The 20,234-nt window shown below is 49.6% G+C and overlaps 1 protein-coding gene across 2 annotated transcripts in view; it reads left to right on the top strand.

The window, feature by feature from the left end:
* Nucleotides 1-8: 8 nt before the first annotated feature.
* The window catches only part of COL15A1 (collagen type XV alpha 1 chain), a 102,724-nt gene continuing 82,498 nt past the window's right edge, over nucleotides 9-20,234 (top strand). For both annotated transcript variants that reach the window (XM_029920642.1, XM_029920641.1), the window contains exons 1-2: nucleotides 9-40; nucleotides 117-202. In XM_029920642.1, the coding sequence (XP_029776502.1) occupies nucleotides 30-40; nucleotides 117-202 (97 nt within the window). In that variant the 5' untranslated portion in view covers nucleotides 9-29. The remainder of the gene's footprint in view (nucleotides 41-116; nucleotides 203-20,234) is intronic.

Raw genomic sequence — 20,234 nt, 5'->3', positions numbered from 1 at the left:
GCCTTCGGGGGGCTCGGCGGGTCTGCGAGATGGCGCCAAGGTAGGACTCGCTTCCCCGCGCCCCGGGCCCGCGCCCCTCGCGCCCGCCTCACCTCCTCGCCCCCCACTTCTTGCAGGAGGAACGGACTGTGCTGGCGCCTGCTGTGGCTGCTTTCGGTGTCCGCGCTTCTCCCCGCTGTCACCCGGACCCGCTCCGCGACAGGTAAGCGACCCGGCCCGGGGGTGGCCCCGGCTGCCTCTGCGCGCCCCGGGAAGTTGGTTTTGGCGGCGGGCGTGCCTGTGGTGCGCGCTCATTCCTGGACATAAAAGGGAGTCCTCGCCGCTCCGTGCGCGCTGGCGCTCCCGCCGCCGCTTCCCCCAGGCGGCGAGGGGGACTCGAGGGGCGAACCCGGGTCCCCGACCCGTCGGGCGGGTGGCGCGTGGTCTGGACGCTGTGGAGCTAGGGCGCGGCCCCGCCAGTCGTGGGCGTAGAGGGACCCTGGAAGCACAGGGGGAGCGCCAGCGGCTCCGCGGGGACAGTTGGGTCTAGGTCACCCGGAGCCCGCGCGCGGGTCCTGCGTGCCCGCTCGCTCACTGTAAGGACAGGGCCGGTGCCCGCTCTGCACACAGGTGCGGCAGCGGGAGCGCCCGCAGAGACACCTGGCGCCTTTGCCGCGCAAGAAATAACGGGACTGAATTGCCTTGACCCCTAACTTAGCCCTGAGTTAGCCGAAGGAGTCCCATCCATGGTGAGCAGTGGTGCCGTGGGTGATGGGAAGAGCTACCTGCGGGGAGCCAGAGGATCCCGCGGGCCTCGCTTTCCACCCAGAGCAGGACGGATGACCAGTAGGGTCTGAGTTAAAAGAGATTTGGGTTGTGTTCAGGCTGCCTGGGCTTGAAGTGTGGCTGAGTTAGGTGACCTTGGGCAATGGATTTCACTGCTTCATGCCTCAGTTTCCTTACCCCAAAACACGGGAATAATTAGACTACCTTTCCTCATAGGGATTCTGTGAGGATTAAAAGAGGTATTAGAGATAATATGCTTTCCACACTTGGGCACGTAGTAGGCACAAAGTAAGTAATAGAAATTATGGGTCGATCTTGGAAATCGCTATATTAGAGAGCAATTCAGGCAGTTTCACAGAAGACACTGAGGATGCGGGAGGCTTAGGAAGTAGCCTGTCCAAAAAGAAGACCGGATCCCGGATCCCTAGGCTCCCGTCCTTCCACCCTCACCCCTGTCCTCATGCCGGGTTTGCAGAACTATGTTCTCCAAAGGGTAGCCTCCCACCCCTTTTGGATTTAGGAGATCAGTAGATGGTCTCAATGGAATAAGTGTGTGAGGAGGAGAAGGGGGGGCAACCTCTCTCCCTTTGAAGGACACTGAAGATTGAGGGGGTGGCCTGGGTTAACCCTTTGTGTGCTAGAGGAAGCCTGGGACAACCTAGACCATTGTCTCCTTGGGCCTCTGGCCACTTTTCCTGCCAGAGCGTTCAGCCTGGCATTTCTTGCAGATCAGAGGGCAGCCGGAGCACAGTTCTGGCTTCTCAGCACCACCCCCCATGCCCAAACGTTGCAGTTTTGCGTATGATATAGGGCCCTGCCAGCTCAGCGGTAGAGGGCGGCCTTGTGTTGCATGGTCTTTTGTGAATGTTGCTGCAACCTCCACCTCCAAAAGCAAGAAGATTCTGGGCAAAGAGACTTTGGTGTTTCTTTCTCCTCCTGTGTTTGAAGGCTGGAGCCCTTGATGTCAAGTCAGTTGTTAGAAACAACACAGAGGAAGTCCTGTTCCCATCCATAACGTAAAAAGGGAGTGCCAGGAAACCGTCAGGAGCTGGAAAGGGCCACGAAAGGGCCTTTTGCAACTGATGGGTATCAGCGTCCCTCTGGGCCTCCGCAGAGACTCTTAGACATGTAAGATATCCTTCTGCAAACAAAATTTTGCCTGCCGTTTAATAAGGCCAACACTTCTAAACAAACGACTCTATATGTTGCAGAGGTGTGAGCATGTCCAGGTTACATTCACCCAGTCCTCAAAAGTGCTCCTGGAGGCAGGGACCGGGGCTATTATCTCTGTGCCTCAGGTAAGGAAACTGAGGCCCAAAGTCTCAAGGCTTCCCAGCTCCAGAGGGTTTCCTGGCCTGCCCTGTTTGGAGACACCCTTGTCTATGGGACCCTGTCCCCTACACCAATCCTTGTGCCCCCTCCTGTGTCATGCATGGCTCAGCTAGTAAAGTTACAGTGTCATCGGAACACCTGCTATTTTAGCAGATAAGGGGGTGGTTTTAAGGGGCAGGGGCCGCAGTTTCAGAAGTTATGTGTTCCTGTTAATAAAATCCCAATATGTGCAAATTACTTACTTTTCTTTACGCTGATATATCATATGCATTCAGAAAAGTGCACACACAAGTTACAGTGCAGGTGTTTATCACAGAGCAAACATCCACATAACCCAGGTCGAGATATAGGAGAGCCCCAGAATCTTGTGCCCCGTGGATGTGATTGTTCGCTCCTTGCCCCCGGAGGTAACCATTGCCTCGACTTTCCTGATGATTGCTTCCTCAGTTTTTAGAAATAACTTTAGTACCCCAGCATGTATCCCCAAATTCTACAGTTCTGCTTGAGTTTGAACTTTATACATGGCTTCTTTCACTCAATATTAAGTTTTCAGATTTGTTTATACTGTTTTGTGTGGCCGTAGTTCATTCATCTTTGTTGCTGTATAATTTTCTGCTGCATTAATATACTGTACATTATCCATTTCTCGGCAGCAACATTTGCGTTGTTTCCATTTTGGCAGAGACAGTGGTGGGCTTCCGAACATGCTTGTACATGTCTCTCGGTGCACACGTACGCATATTCCTGATGGTTCTGTATCTAGGAGCGGAGTGCTGGGTAACAGGGCGGGCACACCCTCCACCTGAACAGACAGTGCCAGGCCATCTCACACCGTGGTTGTATTGAGGTGCATAGTTACCCACCAGGTATCAGAGTTCTGCTTCTTCAAATCCTCACCAGCACTTGATCTTGTCATGGGGCTGAATTTCAGCCCTTCTAATGAGTACATAGTAGAATCTTACTGTAGTCTTTTTTTAAGGCTTTATTTCAATTCCAGTTAGTTATTTTGAGGTAGAGAGAAAGAATGTGGGGGTGAGCAGAGAGAGAGGGAAAGAGATAGAATCCCATGCAGGCTCCATGCTGTCAGTGTAGAGCTCAATGTGGAGCTCTAACTCATGAACTGTAGATCATGACCTGAGCCAAAAGCAAAAATCAAATGCTTAACCAACTGAAGACCCCCTTACTATAGTCTTAATGTATCTATTCCTGATTTTTAAGTTGATTTCCTTTTCATATATTTATTGCACAGGTGGTTATCCTGGTTGACTTTTTTATTGAGGTAAAATTGACACAACCAAACTAGCCGTTTTCATGTGTACAATTCAGTGGCAGTTGGTCCATTCACACTGTTGTACAGCTGTCATTTCTGACTGGTTCCAAAGCATTTTCCTCTCTCCAAGGAGTGAAAACTCTTATTTCCATGAAGTGGTCACTCCCCATGGCCCCCATCCTCACCCCACCAGCCCCTGGGAACCCCTAAAAAAGTGCTCTCTGTCTCTATGGATTTACCTATTCTGGCTCTTTCATATAAATGGCATCATAAAGTTTGTGCCTTTTGTGTCTGGCTTCTTTCACTTAGCATAATGTTTTTGAGATTCATCCATGTTGTAGCAGGTGTTAGTACTTCATTCCTTTTTATGGCCAAATAATATTCCACTGAATGGATATACCACAATTCATTTATCCATTCTTCTGTTGATAGGGATGTTTGTTTCCTCCTTTTAGCTCTTATGAGTAGCACTGTTATGCACATGTGGTAGAAGGATTTGAGTACTTGTTTTCATTAATTTGGGTACATATACCTAGCAGAACTGCTGGGGCACATGGTAATTACATGCTTAGATTTTTTTTTTTTTTTAGAAATTCCCAAACTCTTTTCCACAGTGGCTCTACCACTTCTCATTCCCACCAGCAGTGTACAAAAGGCTTTGATTTTTTCACATCCTTGCCAACACTTCTTATTTTCCATTTTCTAAATTACAGTTGTCTTAGTGGGTATGAAGTGGCCCCTCATTGTCCTTCTGATTTGCATTTCCCTGATAACTAATGATATTGAGCGTCTTTTCGTTTGATTTTTGGCCATTTGTACATCTTCCTGGGTGCAAACCTGAACGCTGACCAGAGCCAGTTTGGTTGTTTCCTCTGATCATCTCACTCTTGCCCATGGCCGTCTGATGTGCTTTCCTGAAGGAGAGAGAAGCGGGTAGGAGTCACACCTGAGGCTTCCCACCTGTGCCCTGGCTGATAGTGAGCTACTGCTGATGACGTACCATTGTAAATTACGACGAATAGAAATGATTGTAGTGTTTTAATTCCTGGGTAAACTTGTTAGTTTTGTATAAAGTGGGGAATTCCTGTGGTAGCATCATGAGCCGTTTGTGTGTTCTACAGCAGAGTGCAGGCTGAAAGCTCCTTGCATGGTGAACCAGCCACATCTTCCCATGCAGGATTAGGATTTTGCAGTCTCTCTGACTTTGCACACGATGTGAATGAATCTCCCCATCTGGAGTACACTTTGTTCCCCTCTGCTTCTCTTTAAGGCCGAATTCTGCCTCCTGGCTTAAGTGGCACCCCGGAAGAGGCATCTCTCTGGCCAAGCTTTCTCATCACTGACCTACCCTTGTCCTTCATCTGTCTCTTCCCGCACCAGCCACTGTCCCCCCTGTACTGTCAGTATGTTAATTTCTCTCTCTTTTCCATGAGAGCACCTTGAGGGTGTGGGTCGTGCCTCATTTGTCCACAATTGGCCACTGGGACTTTGGCTCTTTTGTCATTATTATGAACAGTGCTGTTGGGATCATCTTCTGACAAATGATCTTTGTTTTCTTTTTGTATTATTATTATTATTATTATTATTATTACTAGATTACCCCAACAGACTTGTCCATCAAAAAACAGAAGTAGTTGCACAGTTCTTACAGATTTAGAGCTCTCTTAGATGCAAATTTAATCATTCTCCTTCCTCCTTTAAGCACTCTTGCTGGATTCTCAGTCTCCCTAAGAGGGTCCTGCTCCTCGCTGCAGTGGGCCCTTTGTGGGCTCCGATCTCCAGTTGTACAGAGCCCCTTTTGACTTGGGCTCACTCCAAACCACCGGCAGCTTGCAGAATGAGATACGCAATGTCTCACCTCTGAATCTCTGCAGAGGCTGGTCACTCTTTGAGAATGCCTTTCTTCCTGTCCACCTGGCAACCCCCGATTCACCCTTTAAGCATCCTCGCTGGGAAGCCCTCCTCTGCCTGGCATGTTGGAGTGTTTTTCCTTTGGGCTGACACTGTTTATCAACTCATGCCTCAGTCACTGGACTTCTGAGACTGGACCACAACCACTGACCATTCGTCTGCCTCCCCTGCCACACGGGAAGCTCCAAGAGGCAGGGACCAGGCCTTCCCGACTCTGTGTCCCAGAACCTAGCACAGGCCTGGCCGAGTGAGCATTCAGGAAACTAACTCCTTCACTGAATCAAAGAGGGAGTGAAAGGGTAGGTCCAGGTTGTGGTCTGGAGAGAATGTGCCAATTTACCGTATCATCTATGGCATGTCATTCATCTTGATTCTTCCCCAGCTCTGCCAGCTGTGGGGTGACCATGGCTGAGTAATGAGGGTATATTATGGGGCTTTTAGGTTTTTCTCCTTTCGTGACTTTAATAACTAGTTAAGATTTTATGCTAATGTTACTTTGCTCTTTTTTTTTTCAATACATCTTTGCATAAACAATTTGTTTTCTAGTTTATTCCCACTCATCTTATTCCTGGTAGTCTCCATTTTGTCCAAAGTTGTACATTTATTTTTTCTCTGCTAGCTAAATATATGAGTTTGTTTTTAAGGTTGCCTTTCATGTCTATAGCTTGACCTACTTAAAACAGACCATAAATTAGGTAAATTACGTGGATCACATAGGGTGTAATCTGAAGTCAGTTTTTCTTCCCAAAATGGTACCCAGGATTCTCCAAAACACTAATTAAGATGTAAGCTATTAACCAGTCATTGTGTTGGTTCTCGTTATCATATACATTTTTTTCTTTAATGATCAAAATTTTTTTCTCAAACCTCTACTTTGGTACCTTTCTTGTGCCTATGCATGTGCATGTTTTAGAAATCCCACATGGTCTTCATAATTGTTGCTTTAAAAAATGTTTACTTATTTATTTTGAGGGGGGTGGGGAGGGAGAAAGAGAGAGGGAGAGAAAATCGCTAGCAGGCTCTGTGCTGTAAGTGTGGAGCCCAACAAAGTGTGAGATCATGACCTAAGCTGAGTCAAGAGTCAGATACTCAACCGACTAAGCCATCCGGGAGCCCTGATAATTGTTGCTTTGAAATATATTTTAAAATCTGGTAAGGGAAGCCCCGTTCATTAAACCATACATTTTTTAGTACAGACTGATTTATCACACAATGTTTTCATGATATGATTGGATACTGGGAGTGTTGGAGAAGTGGTAGGCAGGTGAGAGTTATGAAAGGGGAGGAAATCTTACAGTAAGATTCAGTGGAAGACACTAATGTGCAATAGGAGAATGGATGGACAAACAAGGCTTCAAAGTCAGAGCAACCGATCATGGGGCTTGAGCTACTGCTATTGACACAGAGCCCAGAGGAGCTGAGATGCATCAGAGATGTTGGGAGGAGGAGATTTGCTGACTGACCACCTTCCTCTGTTCCACCCTGACTCAAGAAAGCAAAAGTCTAGGGTTAAAGAAGAATCTGGGAAAAGGTTCATACCTATTATTTGGCAAAATTTAATGAGGGAGATATGAGGCTGGGGTCACCTACTGAGTGCATCCCACCCCTTATCCCAACTCAACCCAACCCAAGCCAAGCCAAGCCAACCCAAACCAAACCAAACGAATTTTATCCAGTCCAGTTCATTTCACACTTGTTGCATGGCATGGATACTTGAAGACTGGCCAGGGAAGGAATCTGTTCTGAGGGTCGGGTACCTCCCTCAAATGAACAGGATCCCTGAGTTCAGGTATTAGGAGAGACCCTTCTTGGGTTTGGAGGAGCTCAGCTAGAGTGTGGTGTGCAGGGAGCAGCCCTGCCTTAAGCTTCTCCAGGAGCCATCCCTCCATCACTGAGGCACTTAAATGGGGCCCAGCTTTAAAGTTCCATCTACCACCAAGAGGGCTTTTTCAACTAGTCTTTTCACAAAGTGAACATTTGCTGAAGTCTTTGAAAAACTGCCCCATTCTGTGTTCTGGCTACGATAGAGATATATACATTTGTAGATATATAGATTCTCGTCTTTTTCCCAATCACCTGGCTACCTGCTCTCTCTGAGGCCCTTTGGGGTGGATGGTGGGTGATTCAAAAGATGCACTGGACTGAGCACCCGTCCGAGAGGAGTTCATGGTTCAGTAGTAGAGACCAGGGTGCAGCAGCTGGATTAAATGCTGGGGAGCTGCTCCTGCATGTCCTAATAGAGGTGCAAGCAGGTCTCAGCACTACCAGAGTAGGGGTGTCTGTTTCCACCAAAAGACGGGGCAGGCGGGGGAAGGGAAGCAGGCTTTGGAAGAGGAGACTTATTTTTTCAATCAGGTGTCAATGTTAAAAATTGAGAGTAAAAAAAATAGTCATTGTAAGAATCTAGGGGGTAAAAGGAGTTCAGAAATGTCACGTATCATCTCATGACTCAGAGACAAATGCTGCTAACATTTGGTGGACAATTTTTCAAAGTTATTTGCCAAAATGTGCACATGCGTTATAAAAAGAATAGATCATTCTGTGCATTGTGTTGGGCTGCTCGGCATTTTCCCCTTAGTAATCAACTAAACACTTCCTCTGGGACATAAATATTATTTCCTAACATCCTTTGTAATTGAAATAATATTTCATTGTATGTAAGTTGCATAATTAAACTAGCCCCCTTTTATGCCTTTGGACTGTTTCTGGCTGTTCACTATTATAAACCCTATCTTGATGACCCTATTCTTGTAGCTCTGGATTTGACCTTTTCTGCAATTATGTCCGAGTACAAATTCCTAAAACAAATCATTGGCCCTGGTGCATTCTTTGGGTAGGTGATAGAAATTTGCACTTCCCGCAGCAGCACACAAAACTAGCTCACACCCTCTTATCTGCTCCTGCTGTTTCTCTAATCCAAAAGGAGAAAATGACAGCAAGTAAAGGGACTGCATTACTGCTTCATATTGTCCTTAGTTGAATGGAGTCGGGAATCTTTCCTCCCTTTTCCCTTCCTGCTTGTTCATTCACTTTGCACATGCCTTGTAAGGGCTGGAAGAGAAGAGGATTCCACAGGAAATTGGAGTTGCATAGGTCAGGTCCAAGGACCTTGGTGGTTCTCAATCCTGGCTGCACCTAGAATCACTTGGAGATTCAGAATGACCTGACTCCCAGCCTTCTGCATGTCTAGGATTCTGAATTCCTCTGGGGTGAGGTCTGGTCGTTGGCAGGTTTGAAAAGCTCCTGGTGTGATTTGAGGGTGCAGCCAGGATTGAGAAGAATCCATGCAGTACAATGGCCCCCTTTCTGAGGTGGCAATCTTGAGTCCCAGGATTCCCACTCACACAGGTGAGTGACAGAGCTGTCACTAGAGGGACCTTCAGGGGATGTAGCTCAGGCAAATGAGGTCTGGGTGTCTGGGTCCTGGGTTCAAATCTCAACTCTGCTACTTCCCATTGAGTGACCTCCCTTCCCCTTACCATCTGTACCTGTAAATTGGGCCAGTAATTCCTACTGTGAAGATTAGTGAGGTAACCCTTGGGCCTGTAGTTGAGGACCTTCCTTCCCTGGCTCCCACATCTCTGTGGGTTCCCCGAGGGCAGGAACCCTATTTTATTTATCCATGTTTCTTCAGCATCCGACATGGCACCAAACAGACACAATGAGCGTTTGAATACATTAATGAATGAGTCATTCAAAGCCCGGGACTGTGGAGTTCTCAGTGAAAACCCAGCATTCTGAACCCTTGACCATAGCAAAGTCTGTGTGTGCCTCCAGCCCTGCTGGAAGGCCACCCACAGCCATCTGCTACGATGGGTGGTGTGGGGACCAGAGCAGGGGTGAGAGCAAGGACTGGATATAACAGATATGTCGGGATAGCATACGTGTCACAAAAGAAAAATGAAGGTATTCTTGTGGGTGCTGGGAAGTTATAACCATTCTGGAGTAGAAGTCTAGAGAGCCCAAAAGCTGGTGACAAACTGAACCTAAGTTCATGGAATGTCAATGGCATCACACACACAACTCCATCTGAAGTTGGGTCAGCCAGGCGCTTCCCCCCTCCCAGCCTTGCATCGTAGTGGCTGGCTTCTTCTGTCTTTATTTTCAACACACAAGTCTGTGTCTCTCCACCCTACAACGCGCCTTCCGGATTCTTGCTACTCAGATGTGGTCCATGGACCAGCAGCATCAGCCTCACGGGGGAACTTGGTAAAAATGCAGCCTCTCCAGTCTCATCCACAGACCCAATAAATCAGAGTCTGCATTTTAACCAGATCCCTGGTGATTCGCATGCACATTACAGTTTGAGCAGCACTGTAAAACCAGCTCTGATTATGTCACCCCTGCTGAAAACCCTCTGTCATCTTCCCGTGGTAGGCAGATGGCTCTCCAAAGGTGTCTGCACCCTAATCTCCAGAGCCTGTGACTAGCTGAGGTCACATGGCAGAGGAGAACTGGGCTGGCTGATGGAATTCAGGTTGATAATCAGCCGATCTTAAAAGAGGGTGAGGGTCCTGGACTACTCAGCTGGGCCAGTGTAATCACAAGGGTCTTTAAGAATGGAAGGGGTGGGCAGGGGAAGAGGTCAGACAGATGCAATGTGAGAACTTGACCGGCTTTCTTTGCTGGTGTTAAGATGCAAGAAGAGGCCGTGAGCCAAAGAACACAGGTGGCCTCTAGAAGCTGGAGAAGGCAAGAAATGGATTTTCGCTCAAAGCTTCCAGAAGGGAGCACACTCTGTTGATCCCTTACTTTTTATCCAAGTCCTGCATTGGACTTCTAATCTGCAGAACTGTAAGATAAGAAGCGTTTGTTGATACAGGTCACTACATTTGTGGTGACCTTTCATAGCAGCCATAGAAAAGAATTACAACACTTCTTAGCATGGCGTTTGAGACTTTGACATCCCACTGATATGCTGTTCTGGCTTTGTCTCCAAGAATATTCCTCCTGATAACCTGATCTCAAACCACACAAACTCCAAAGTGGCTGGAATCTGGGGGAGGGCCACCTTTAAGTCTACACTGAGGACATTCTCCCCTGTCCCCCCAGCACCCAGCACCATGCCTGGCCCCTGGCAGGCACTCGGGCAAAGCTTGCTAAACAAATAACCTGGAAGCAGCCTGGTACATTCAGGTTACCATCAGCCATGGAGGGGTTCCCCTAGACTCAGGAGGCGAGTATGGCAACAGTTGGGGGAGGCATGGAAGAAACTTGCCCAAAGGCCCAGCTTTAATGTTCCCCTGTTCTTTGGTCTTAGATCCCTGCCTCTTTATGGGCCTTGGCTTCGTATCTGAGAAGTGAAGGGGTTGGACCAGGTGAACCCTTAAAAGCACTGTTAGTATGACAGTTCTAGGATGCTTGAGTTTAGAGGACCAAACGCAGTGGCACCTGGGGAAGTGATTGAACTCAAAAGCCCTCATCCCTGTCCATCTGGCTGCTAGGCAGATGCCCCACTCCTGTGCAGTCCACAAGCCAGGATACAGAACTGTGCCCAACAACTGTGTGTATTTGGCACAAAGCAGAGACCACAGCTGCCCTCTCCCCGTCTAGTTGAAATGCCAAATTACTCACTCTCCCACAGCAAGAAAAAAGGGGGGTGGATAGAAGCCATTTCTCACTGCAGAGTTTTTCCATGTGACACATTTTCTAATTTTACTTCAGGTTTAACTGTCTGGAGTAGATGGCTGCATTTCAGGGTTCCCCCCCACCTCTTCTTTTAGAATGTAAGCTTCCAGTCTGCGAAGTGGAATGTTTTTGCTTGTTTAATATTTGCAAGTGTAGGCTGATACCAGATTACAGCTGAGCGTGTTCATTTTCTCCACTGGGACAAATTCTCTAAAATGCACAGCACTAACCTAGTGGTCAGATTTCTTGATTCTGGGCCGGGCGGTGGGAGCTTAACCAAGTCACTTCCATTCTCAGTCTCAGACCCTTGCTGTACCAAGACAGGAAAAGGCTGGCTCACTAAGGAGACTGTATGGCTGAACTGGAAAGAGTGGTTGGGGAGCCCCATTTCTAAGAGTGGTTCTGTTGGAACTTCATTGGAATTGTATGCACCTGATTTTATTTTATTTTTATTTACTTAGTTTTTAATTTTTGAAATGTTTAACTATTTTTGAAAGAGACAGAGAGACAGAGCATGAGTAGGGAGGGACAGAGAGAGAGGGAGACACAGAACCCAAAGGAGGCTCCAGGCTCTGAGATGTCAGTACAGAGCCCATCACCGGGCTGCAACTCACGAACCTCGAGATCATGACCTGAGCTGAATTCGGACGCTTAACCGACTGAGCTACCCAGGAGCCACATGCATGATTTTACATCTGCCACCAGCTCTGCCTGATTGTCCCAGGTATGGACTGGCTGAGAAAGTGTTAGTGCCTGGAAAGAGTACTGCAGCTTTGTTTTAAAGAAACGGATCTTGCCCTTGCAATATCTGTGGTGTCCAATCTCCTGCTTCCATTCATCTGCACGGAGTCAGTCCTCTGTCTTGTCTTCTAATGGACTGTTGTAGCCGCTCCCTTGCCGGTAGGACCTCTGTCTCTCCATCCTCAAGCTCTCACTGCAGGCAGAGTGGCTCCTTGAACCACAGGTTCCATCATGTCGTGCCCCTTCTTAAACCCTCCCGTACCTTCCATTACAGTGAAATTCCACTCTCCTTGGGCTGGAGCTCCTGGCTGCTTGTCCCTTCCTATCCCTTTTCATGCCCTGGCTCCAGCCACACCGAGATGCTTGCTGGTCTCAACTTCACAAGTGTGTTCCCTTCAGCCAGCATTTGCTAGTGCCTACCTGTGGGCTGGGATACTCTCCCTGCCCCGCTGAGATCCTCTTTCGCCTTTTCTCCTTTATAGACTCACTACTCAAAATGGTCCCTGCACCAGCACACTGGCATCACCTAAGAGCTTGTTAGAAGTGTGGGCTGCGGGGCGCCTGGGGGGCTCAGTCAGTTCAGCATATGACTCTTGATTTCAGCTCAGGTCATGATGCCACAGTTCATGGGATGGAGCACTGAATCAGGCTCTGTGCTGACATCGTGGAGCCTGCTTGAGATGCTGTTTCTCTGCCTCTGTCTCTGCTCCTCTCTCTCTCTCTCAAAAAAAAAAAAAAAGAGAGAGAAAGAAAAAGAAAACCAACAAAACCAAAGAAACAAAGGAAGAAATGCAAAGCCCCAGGTTAGAATCCCTAGACCCTGGGGGATGCGTGTGATATGGCCTTTGCAGCATGGAGGTTAAGTGCTGGGGGCTGTGGGATCAGACAGAGCTGGCTGCAGTTCTAGGCTTTGACCATACTAGCTGGTGACTTTGGATGATTCACTAATCCTCTTCTAGCCTCTGTTTCCTCATCTGTAGAGTGGACGATAATAACAGTACCCATCTCAGAGTTCTTGTGATGAGGACATGAAATCATGTCCCCAAAGCTCTTAGCACAGTGCTTGTACCTGATTCATTCCATTCGGGGTCAGAATTCATGTGCAAGTCCATCCTGCGGAGGATGAGAGGGCTGGGATGAGGTCATTCATCTTTGGAATCACTGACCTTCCACTGGAGGGACATAAAAAGCCAGACTCTTGTGGGGAAAAGTGAAATATAGCTAAACAAGGACTTTACCAGGGCGAGTAGGAGGGTGGGATACAATTAATTGTCACCTTTGGGCCTCCGGAGGCACTGTCCTGCCTGTCATATCTGGTAGGTTTTCCATTCAGTCACTTGTTCACTCACTTTTACTGAATAGTTCTTTGACTGCCTACCCTGGACAAGGCAATGTGCTATGTGCTGGGCCTCAAATGATGAACAAGAGAAACATGGTCCCCACCCTCTGGGAGCTGCAGCCTATGGGGGACATAGACTCTACATTGATAATTGTGCAAGACCCCCTAAATGTTTGTAAATGGCAGACAAATGTCAAGAAGTACAGGCAGCTATGAGAGCGCAGACCTGCCTATACCAATCAGCACGGGGTGTTGGGGAAGTCTCCACGACGAGGGACATTCAAGATGAGATGTGAGGGGTGAATTGATTTAGCCAGCAAAGGGGGTGGGTTGGAAGAGGAATGGAATGTTCCAGATCAAGGGCTCAAAATGAGGAGAGAGGGGAAAGAGCAGCCTGTGTATAGCCTGAGCCTGGTATGGGAGGGGAGGCTGCGGGGGGTCTGGAGATGAAGCAGAACCTCCATCCAGAAGCTGCTTCCCCAAGCCTGGCCCCAGGTGAGCATCTTGGCTTCTTGGTCCTGTGGATCCCAGGCTAGGAGCCCTGCATGGGCTAGGGGCCTCTGGGACCTGCCTCTGCCCAGATCATGCCTCTAATTGCAGACAATGTATTGCTTTCAGGAGGGGATATAGGGTCTCCATCTCTGTGTTGCACAGAAATGAATTTAAGAGACTGGCAGCAAAATGATAGGGGAGCAGAGCTGGAGTGAGAGCCTTGGCCACCCCGAGCCTGTCACAGCTGCCGTGCCAAGAGGCCATGAACGTCACCTGGGGAAAGGATTCCAAGAATTGCCCTCTTCAGTTTGATTTCAGTTCGTCTTGGCTTTGAAAAGCTTTGTTCTATCTATGAAATGAGGTTGGGCCAGCTCTAAGGCCCATCCAGATATGATATTATCTTTTTTGATTTTTGTCTCTCTCTGGATCTCTGTATTCAGAACGTGTGTCCATAAACACAATGAGAAGGACTTCTCTCCCCAGGAAACAGAAACAAGAGCCTCTAAACACTGCCTCCGCCAAAACCCACTGGGAACGTCAAGGACCCAGAACATGTGGGACTTTCCGGATTTCTAAGTTACGGATGGAGGGGCGCCTGGGTGACTCAGTCAGTTAAGTGTCCTACTCTTGATTTTGACGCAGGTGGTGATCTCACGTCTGGCTCTGTGCTAACAGTGCAGAGCCTGTTTGGGATTCTCTCCCTCTCTACCCCTCCCCTGCATGTGTGTGCGCGCATGTGGGCAGGGCACTCTCTCTCAAAATAAACATTAAAAAAATATATTACAAGTTAGAAGATCAAAGCCACACAGCTGGAGGACAGAAGGCCTGGATCTGGGTCTTCTGAGGTCCAGGTGGGGGCCTGGCACCACCCTGAGATTCCTAGGTCCCGAGCATGACTGCAGATGCCCGGTCAGTCTGTCCCATCCCCAGGGACGTGGGAGGAGAGCCGAAATCAGGCATTCACATGAGCTGAGGGCCCTTTGGGTTGTGGCATCGTGTGGTTAGAGCTGAGCTCTGGAGTCATCAAATGGACTTCAAATTCCAATTCTTCCTCTTCTGAGCTATGTGACTTGGGCAAATCGCTCAGAAAGAGTGCCTGTTTCCTCACCTCGATGTGGGATGGGGGGGTGGGTAAAGGGCTGTGCAAGTAATGCTAGGGGAGAGCTCAGAGAGAGCAGTAGGCAGGCGGCAGGCCCTTAGTGGAGGGGAGCTTCCCCCTAAAGTGTGAAGCTCATGCTACCGCATGACCGCACCCCCAGCCTCATCCCCAGCAGTTCCGACCCGGACGGCCGCAGCCAGGCATCAGTGTTCTAAAGCCATCCAGTGATGGTTCTGCCAGCGATGAGGAAGGAGCTCAGTGCTAGAGCACACGGGCCATGAAGGCAGGGGCACGTCTGTCCTATCCCTGGTGAACCTCCAGCCCCGGCAGTGCCAGGCTCGTGGCACTTGGAGCCTGCTAATATTTTATGAGGAGTGAGTGAACGCATGAATGAATGAGTGGACAATGGGGTGCTTGACACCTGACCTTGCCCTGCACCACCACCCTGAGAGCTAGACATTGTCATCTCCATGTCCAGGTAAAGAAGCTAAGGCTCAGAAATGGTAAAGAACTGGCCCAAGCTTACTGGCCGGTACGTGTTGGAGCCAGGACTCGCACACAGATCTGTCTGGTGTCCAGTTCCACGTGCTTTCCCTGCACCTGCGGTCCGGGGAGGCTGGTCCTCCTGGGATCCCCACCCCCGCCCCGGCGTCACCCTCAGTCTCAGGTTTCCAGGGAGAGGCATCTCCTGGATACTCCTCTTGGACTCTCTGATTCTCCCTCCTGCAGCCAACATGTGGGGACTATCGAGCTGTGCTCTCATCTAGATTAAACAAGTGTCCGCCTGTTGCAAAATATGACTTCAGGGTCACCATCTGTTCCAGCTGTTTGCTGAAACTCAAATCCCACTGCAGGGCCAAGTGGGCTCAGCACCCAGCAGGGAGCAGGTCTCTGCACAACTGAGCAGGACAGTCGGCAGGAGGAAGCAGTGTGTTTGGTAACAGCTGCGGGACAGATTGCTGAGGCCGTTTGTTTCCGCCTGCTTGACAGCACCCAAGTCACTGTATGTGTGGACCGCAGGCCCCCACCTTGGGCACAAATGCATGCACTCACACCTTGGGCCCCTCCTTTGTACCAAGCCCGGGTGAAGGTGCTTTCCTGCCCCTCACCTTCTTCAGGGTTTCAGGGGGAAGCGGCCTGGAGGGTAGCCAACTGTGGGAACATGACAGGTTATGGGCACTGGGGTGACTCACACCATCAGTCTGGGCCCCGGTTTTCCCACCTTGGGGACATTGGATGGGTGTTTCCTGAGGTCCTCCCCAGCTCTGAGGTCCTCCACCAGCCTTGGTCCCTGTAGGCGAGATTTCACGGTGCCTGCTGAAACCCTGAGCTCATTCTGCCCCTGCTTCTCTGCCCTGGCTGAGTTCACACAAACTCGTCTGCTGGGACACCCCGGGCTGTTCCCAGGGCAGTGTGATTCTGCCCGGGGCATGACGTGCCAAGGGCCCGAGAGGCTGCAGGAAAGTATGTCTCCTGCTGCTGCCAAACTACCGCCTTTACCCCGCATTCCAATTCGCCAGTTCCACCCTCTCCTTGGCACGGGAAGGAAAGGGGCCTGGCTGTAGGGGCAGCAGCTCGGGGTGAGGTGGTGATACCTCCTAAAATGGTCAGCTGTGGCTTTCCTCAGAAAGCTGCTGAGGCTCCCCACGGTCTGTTGGATACATTTTGGTCTCCTTGACTTGACATGCAAGCTTCTCTGCAATCTGCCTCCTGTCCCCTACATGAAAAAATGATGATAAAAGTAGAAAAAGCTGGATAGGACCTCGGGTGACCTACATTTGAGTCCCAGCACCCACTCACCAGCTCTGTGGCCTTCATCTGTGAAATGCGATGGCAATAGTCCCCACTTTATCAAATTGTCCTGAGATTGCATGAGCTAATGCATGTTACTGTAACACTTCTAAATCTGTATTTACCTGAGTTTGTAATTCTCTCCTTTCTGCTCTAATGCTGGAGGTCATCTTAGGGTCCATTACTCTCCTCCCCCAGAACCGTTCACACACCCCTTGTTTTCCTTATGGTGGGGTAGCTTGCACTCTGCTCTCTCCACTCCATCCACCTGTGCAGAACCTTCCAGTTCAGGCCACCTATATCAGGACCCTGCGTTGGTGTCTTGTCCCTTCTACTAGACTCAGAGCTACTTGTGGCCCAGATACTGCATCCTCTTGATCTCCCAGAGTCCAGCCCGGAGCCAAGTTTGGACAAGATCAGTCACGGATGCTGCTTGTAGGCAAGGGACCAGGATAGAGTGAAAGGAAAGACCCCTCTAGGATCCATTCTCCCCTTGTGGCCACATTGCAGCTGGGATAATATAAATAATGACTGAATTGAGGCATATGGATAGCAACTCTTGAAGAGATTTTACTGACCAGGTGGCGTCACCAGTGCCAAAAAATTCGGGAAACACCTGAGAATAGCCTCACTTAAGAGAAAAGGGTGGCTGGGTGGCTTAGTGTGTTAAGCCTTTGGCTCAGGTCATGATCTCATGGTTCATCGGTTCCAGCCCCACATCGGGCTCAGAGCCTGGAGCCTGTCTTCCGATTCTGTATCTCCCTCTCTCTCTGACCCTCCCGTGCTCACTCTCTCTCTGTTTTTCAAAAAATAAATTAAAAAAAAAAAAAAAGAAAGAGAGAAAGGCTTAGAAAACCCCAGAACTGTCCATCTTTTAAGCTCCTCCTACCAGTGGAAGCCCCTCCCACCCAGTGCCTTACTTCCTGGCTGGGGTTGGGGCTGAGGGATGCAGCCAGGAGCAGAAAGCATTCTATTGTTCCCTCCAGGACCTGGAGGGCTGGTCTGTCCCATCCCACCCCAACTGACCAGTGATCCCAGCTCATGTCTGATCCCCAGACAGGTTATGAGCAGCTTCCCTGAGGCCTCCAGCCAAACTTCAAGACCCTGACAATATGTAAGGGAGAGGGGGAAACATATGTTGCTCACATCCTCCACCCAGACCCTCATTTCAGGGAAGGGGAAGGTGGAGGCGGCTGGAATTTAGTCTGAAGTCTAAGAGGCCAGTGTGTTTAAGGGAGGCACTCCCAACTTAGTGGGTGAGAGCCAAGAGCAGGCGTTTTGCAAAAGACTGGTCATTCAAAGCCCTCCTGCTTAAGGGTCAGCCAAAAGGATGGGAGACTCCAGCCCTCAGGAAAGTTAACATCAAGCTTTTATAATATAATAATAATAATAATAATCTATTCTCTCTCAACAGTGGGGATCAGATGAGAGCTGGGCTGTTAGGTGTATATTGAGCTAACAGTGCTGGTGGCATTACTATGGCAACAGCTGGAATTCATTAGACTTCTTACCATTGATGACAATAAATATGAGATATTAGGGCACGCCTGCAATCACTCTTGTCCCGAATCCATTAAGCTCATTCACTCACTCACATGTGCATTATTTGTCCATCCATCTATCCAGCCATCCAACCAGCCATCTGTCCGCCTGTCCATCATTGCTCAGTTTTTGCTTACCCCAGGCAAGACCCCATGCTAAAGAGGTGGGTGAAGGTGGGAGATACAGAAATGAAACCAGAACATGATGCCTGCACCCTGAAGAGCTCAGAGGCTGGCAGGACTCACAGGCAAGTGAACAGATAACAGAGTAGTGAGAAATTGGAGCTTCCTGGGAAATTCACATAGGGAGGCTTTCTTGGCCAGACGGTGTGACTCATTTGTAGGCATCCGAGAGTAGGCCCTGAGGCCCAGCTTCCCAGCATGGCTGCAGTGGACTTCCCTGGGAATCTGCAGGCCCCTTACGCCCAGCTCAGGGCAAGGGGAAGCTGGAGGGGCAAGGGAAGTCACTTTTGCCATCACTCCCTAGAAGACCTGGGTTCTTTCTGCTCAGGACAGCTTTTCCCTGGAGACTGGGTCCCTTGGAGGCCGTCAGCTTACTCCTGGATGCAGAACCCTGACATGACACATCCAGGCCCTTGGGCTAGGGCACCGAAGCCTCTATGTTTGCTCATGGCCAGCCTGGGGCCACTTGGCCATCTCAGTCCAGGCCCTGGGGCCCTCCTGGTGCCAATCAGAGGGATCTAGTCCCTCAAGAGACCCAGCTTTCCATTAGCCTGTTTAGGTAGCTGCTTATTTGTAGCTCATCATGGCTGGGACCCTGCCTGGGTCTGTCCTCTGGTGAAGCAGCTGGAGTCCTTCCCAAGTCTGTGCCTAGGTCCTGGCCCTGAAGCGGACTTTTCTACCGCTGACTATCTGCTTGAGTCCCCTGCTCCATGGTTCTCCACCACTGGCCTCTGTTCCAGCCTTAGGCTACAGCCTCAGCCTCCACCAGCACTATGTGCAACAGGTGTCACCCACCTGAGGGTGATCATCCCCTGGAGGCCTAGTCCAAACACAGATGGTGGCCTTCGCTGCAGAGTTTCTGATTCAGTAGGTCTGGAGTAAAGCGTGAGAATCTGTAGCTTTGGGTTCCCAGGTGACACTGCTGCTGCTGGTCCAGGAGCCACATTTTGAGAACCATCAGAGTTGTGGTTAAGCACATGGGCTATGGGGCTTGAACCCAGGCCATCTGGGTCCAGATCTCATCTCTGTCTCGTCCCAGCTGTGTGAACCAGGGCCTCTGTACCTCAGTCTCCTCATCTGTAAAACAGAGATAATGGAGACCCCTGCCTTACTTGGTTGCTGTGAGTGTGAAATGGCCTGATCTAGGTCCCGCTTAGCATACGGTAAGCATTCAGTGAATATAACCGTGTCCTTGGATGCTGTCACAAATTACCACAAGTTCGTGGCTTAAAACCACAGCAATTTATTCTTATAAAGTTCTGGAGGCGAGAAGTCCAAAATCAAGGTGTGGGCAGGGCCACACCCCCTCTGGAGGCTCTAGGGAAGTATCCTCTTTTGCCTTTTCTAGCTTCTGGGGACTGCGGGCGTTCCTGGACTCCTGGTTGCCTCCCTCCAGTCTCTGTCTCCTACGTTTTGTCTGCCAAATCTCCCCTGTGCGTCTCTCATAAGGCCACGTGTCATTGGAGTTAAGACACACCTGGGTAGTGTAGGCTGATCTCTTCATTTCAAGACCCTTAGTTTAAATATATCTGCAAAAGACCCTTCTTCCCAATAAGGTTACATTCCCAGGTTCTGGGGACTTGGATGTGGACGTACTGTTTGGAGAGCCGTCATTCTGCCTCCTACTGTGAACATGGCTACTATGATGATGATTATATTCTTATTATTATCACTTGGTTGTTGTTTCTTCCAGCAGCTGCAGTTAGGCCGGACCCCAGCTTCCTGCCCTGGGGTGGGGGTGGGGGGGCTCGGGTGGGGTGCTAAGCCCATTTCCAGGTTCCACCTCCTCTCCGCTGGCCCCACGCTACCCAAACCATTCCCGGCTGGGGCAGGAGTTCTGCCTGTGGAGGGACAGTGGTCATATTACAGGGTCTCTGTGTGCTCAGATTCTGTTAATCTGAGCAAAATAGCGCTGTCAGCTCCCAGACACCTGTTCGGAGGCCTCTGTCCATGCTAACCACTCCTCGCTCCTGAGAGGACTGCACTGGACACAGCATTTTCCCATCAGAGGGCATGGGGCCCTCACTGTGAAGGAGGCTGTATCACCCTATCTGTAGGTGAGAAAACAGACACCCAGAGGGAAAGTTGCTCAAAGCTACTTCTTGTGGCAATTACAGTAGTTCAGGGGAGAGAAAAGAAAGC

Source organism: Suricata suricatta, chromosome 13, assembly GCF_006229205.1.
Source record: "Suricata suricatta isolate VVHF042 chromosome 13, meerkat_22Aug2017_6uvM2_HiC, whole genome shotgun sequence".
In the NCBI taxonomy this organism is placed as follows: domain Eukaryota; kingdom Metazoa; phylum Chordata; class Mammalia; order Carnivora; family Herpestidae; genus Suricata; species Suricata suricatta.
The sequence above is the reverse complement of the archived record's forward strand: the minus strand, read 5'-3'. Positions and strand labels throughout refer to the sequence as shown.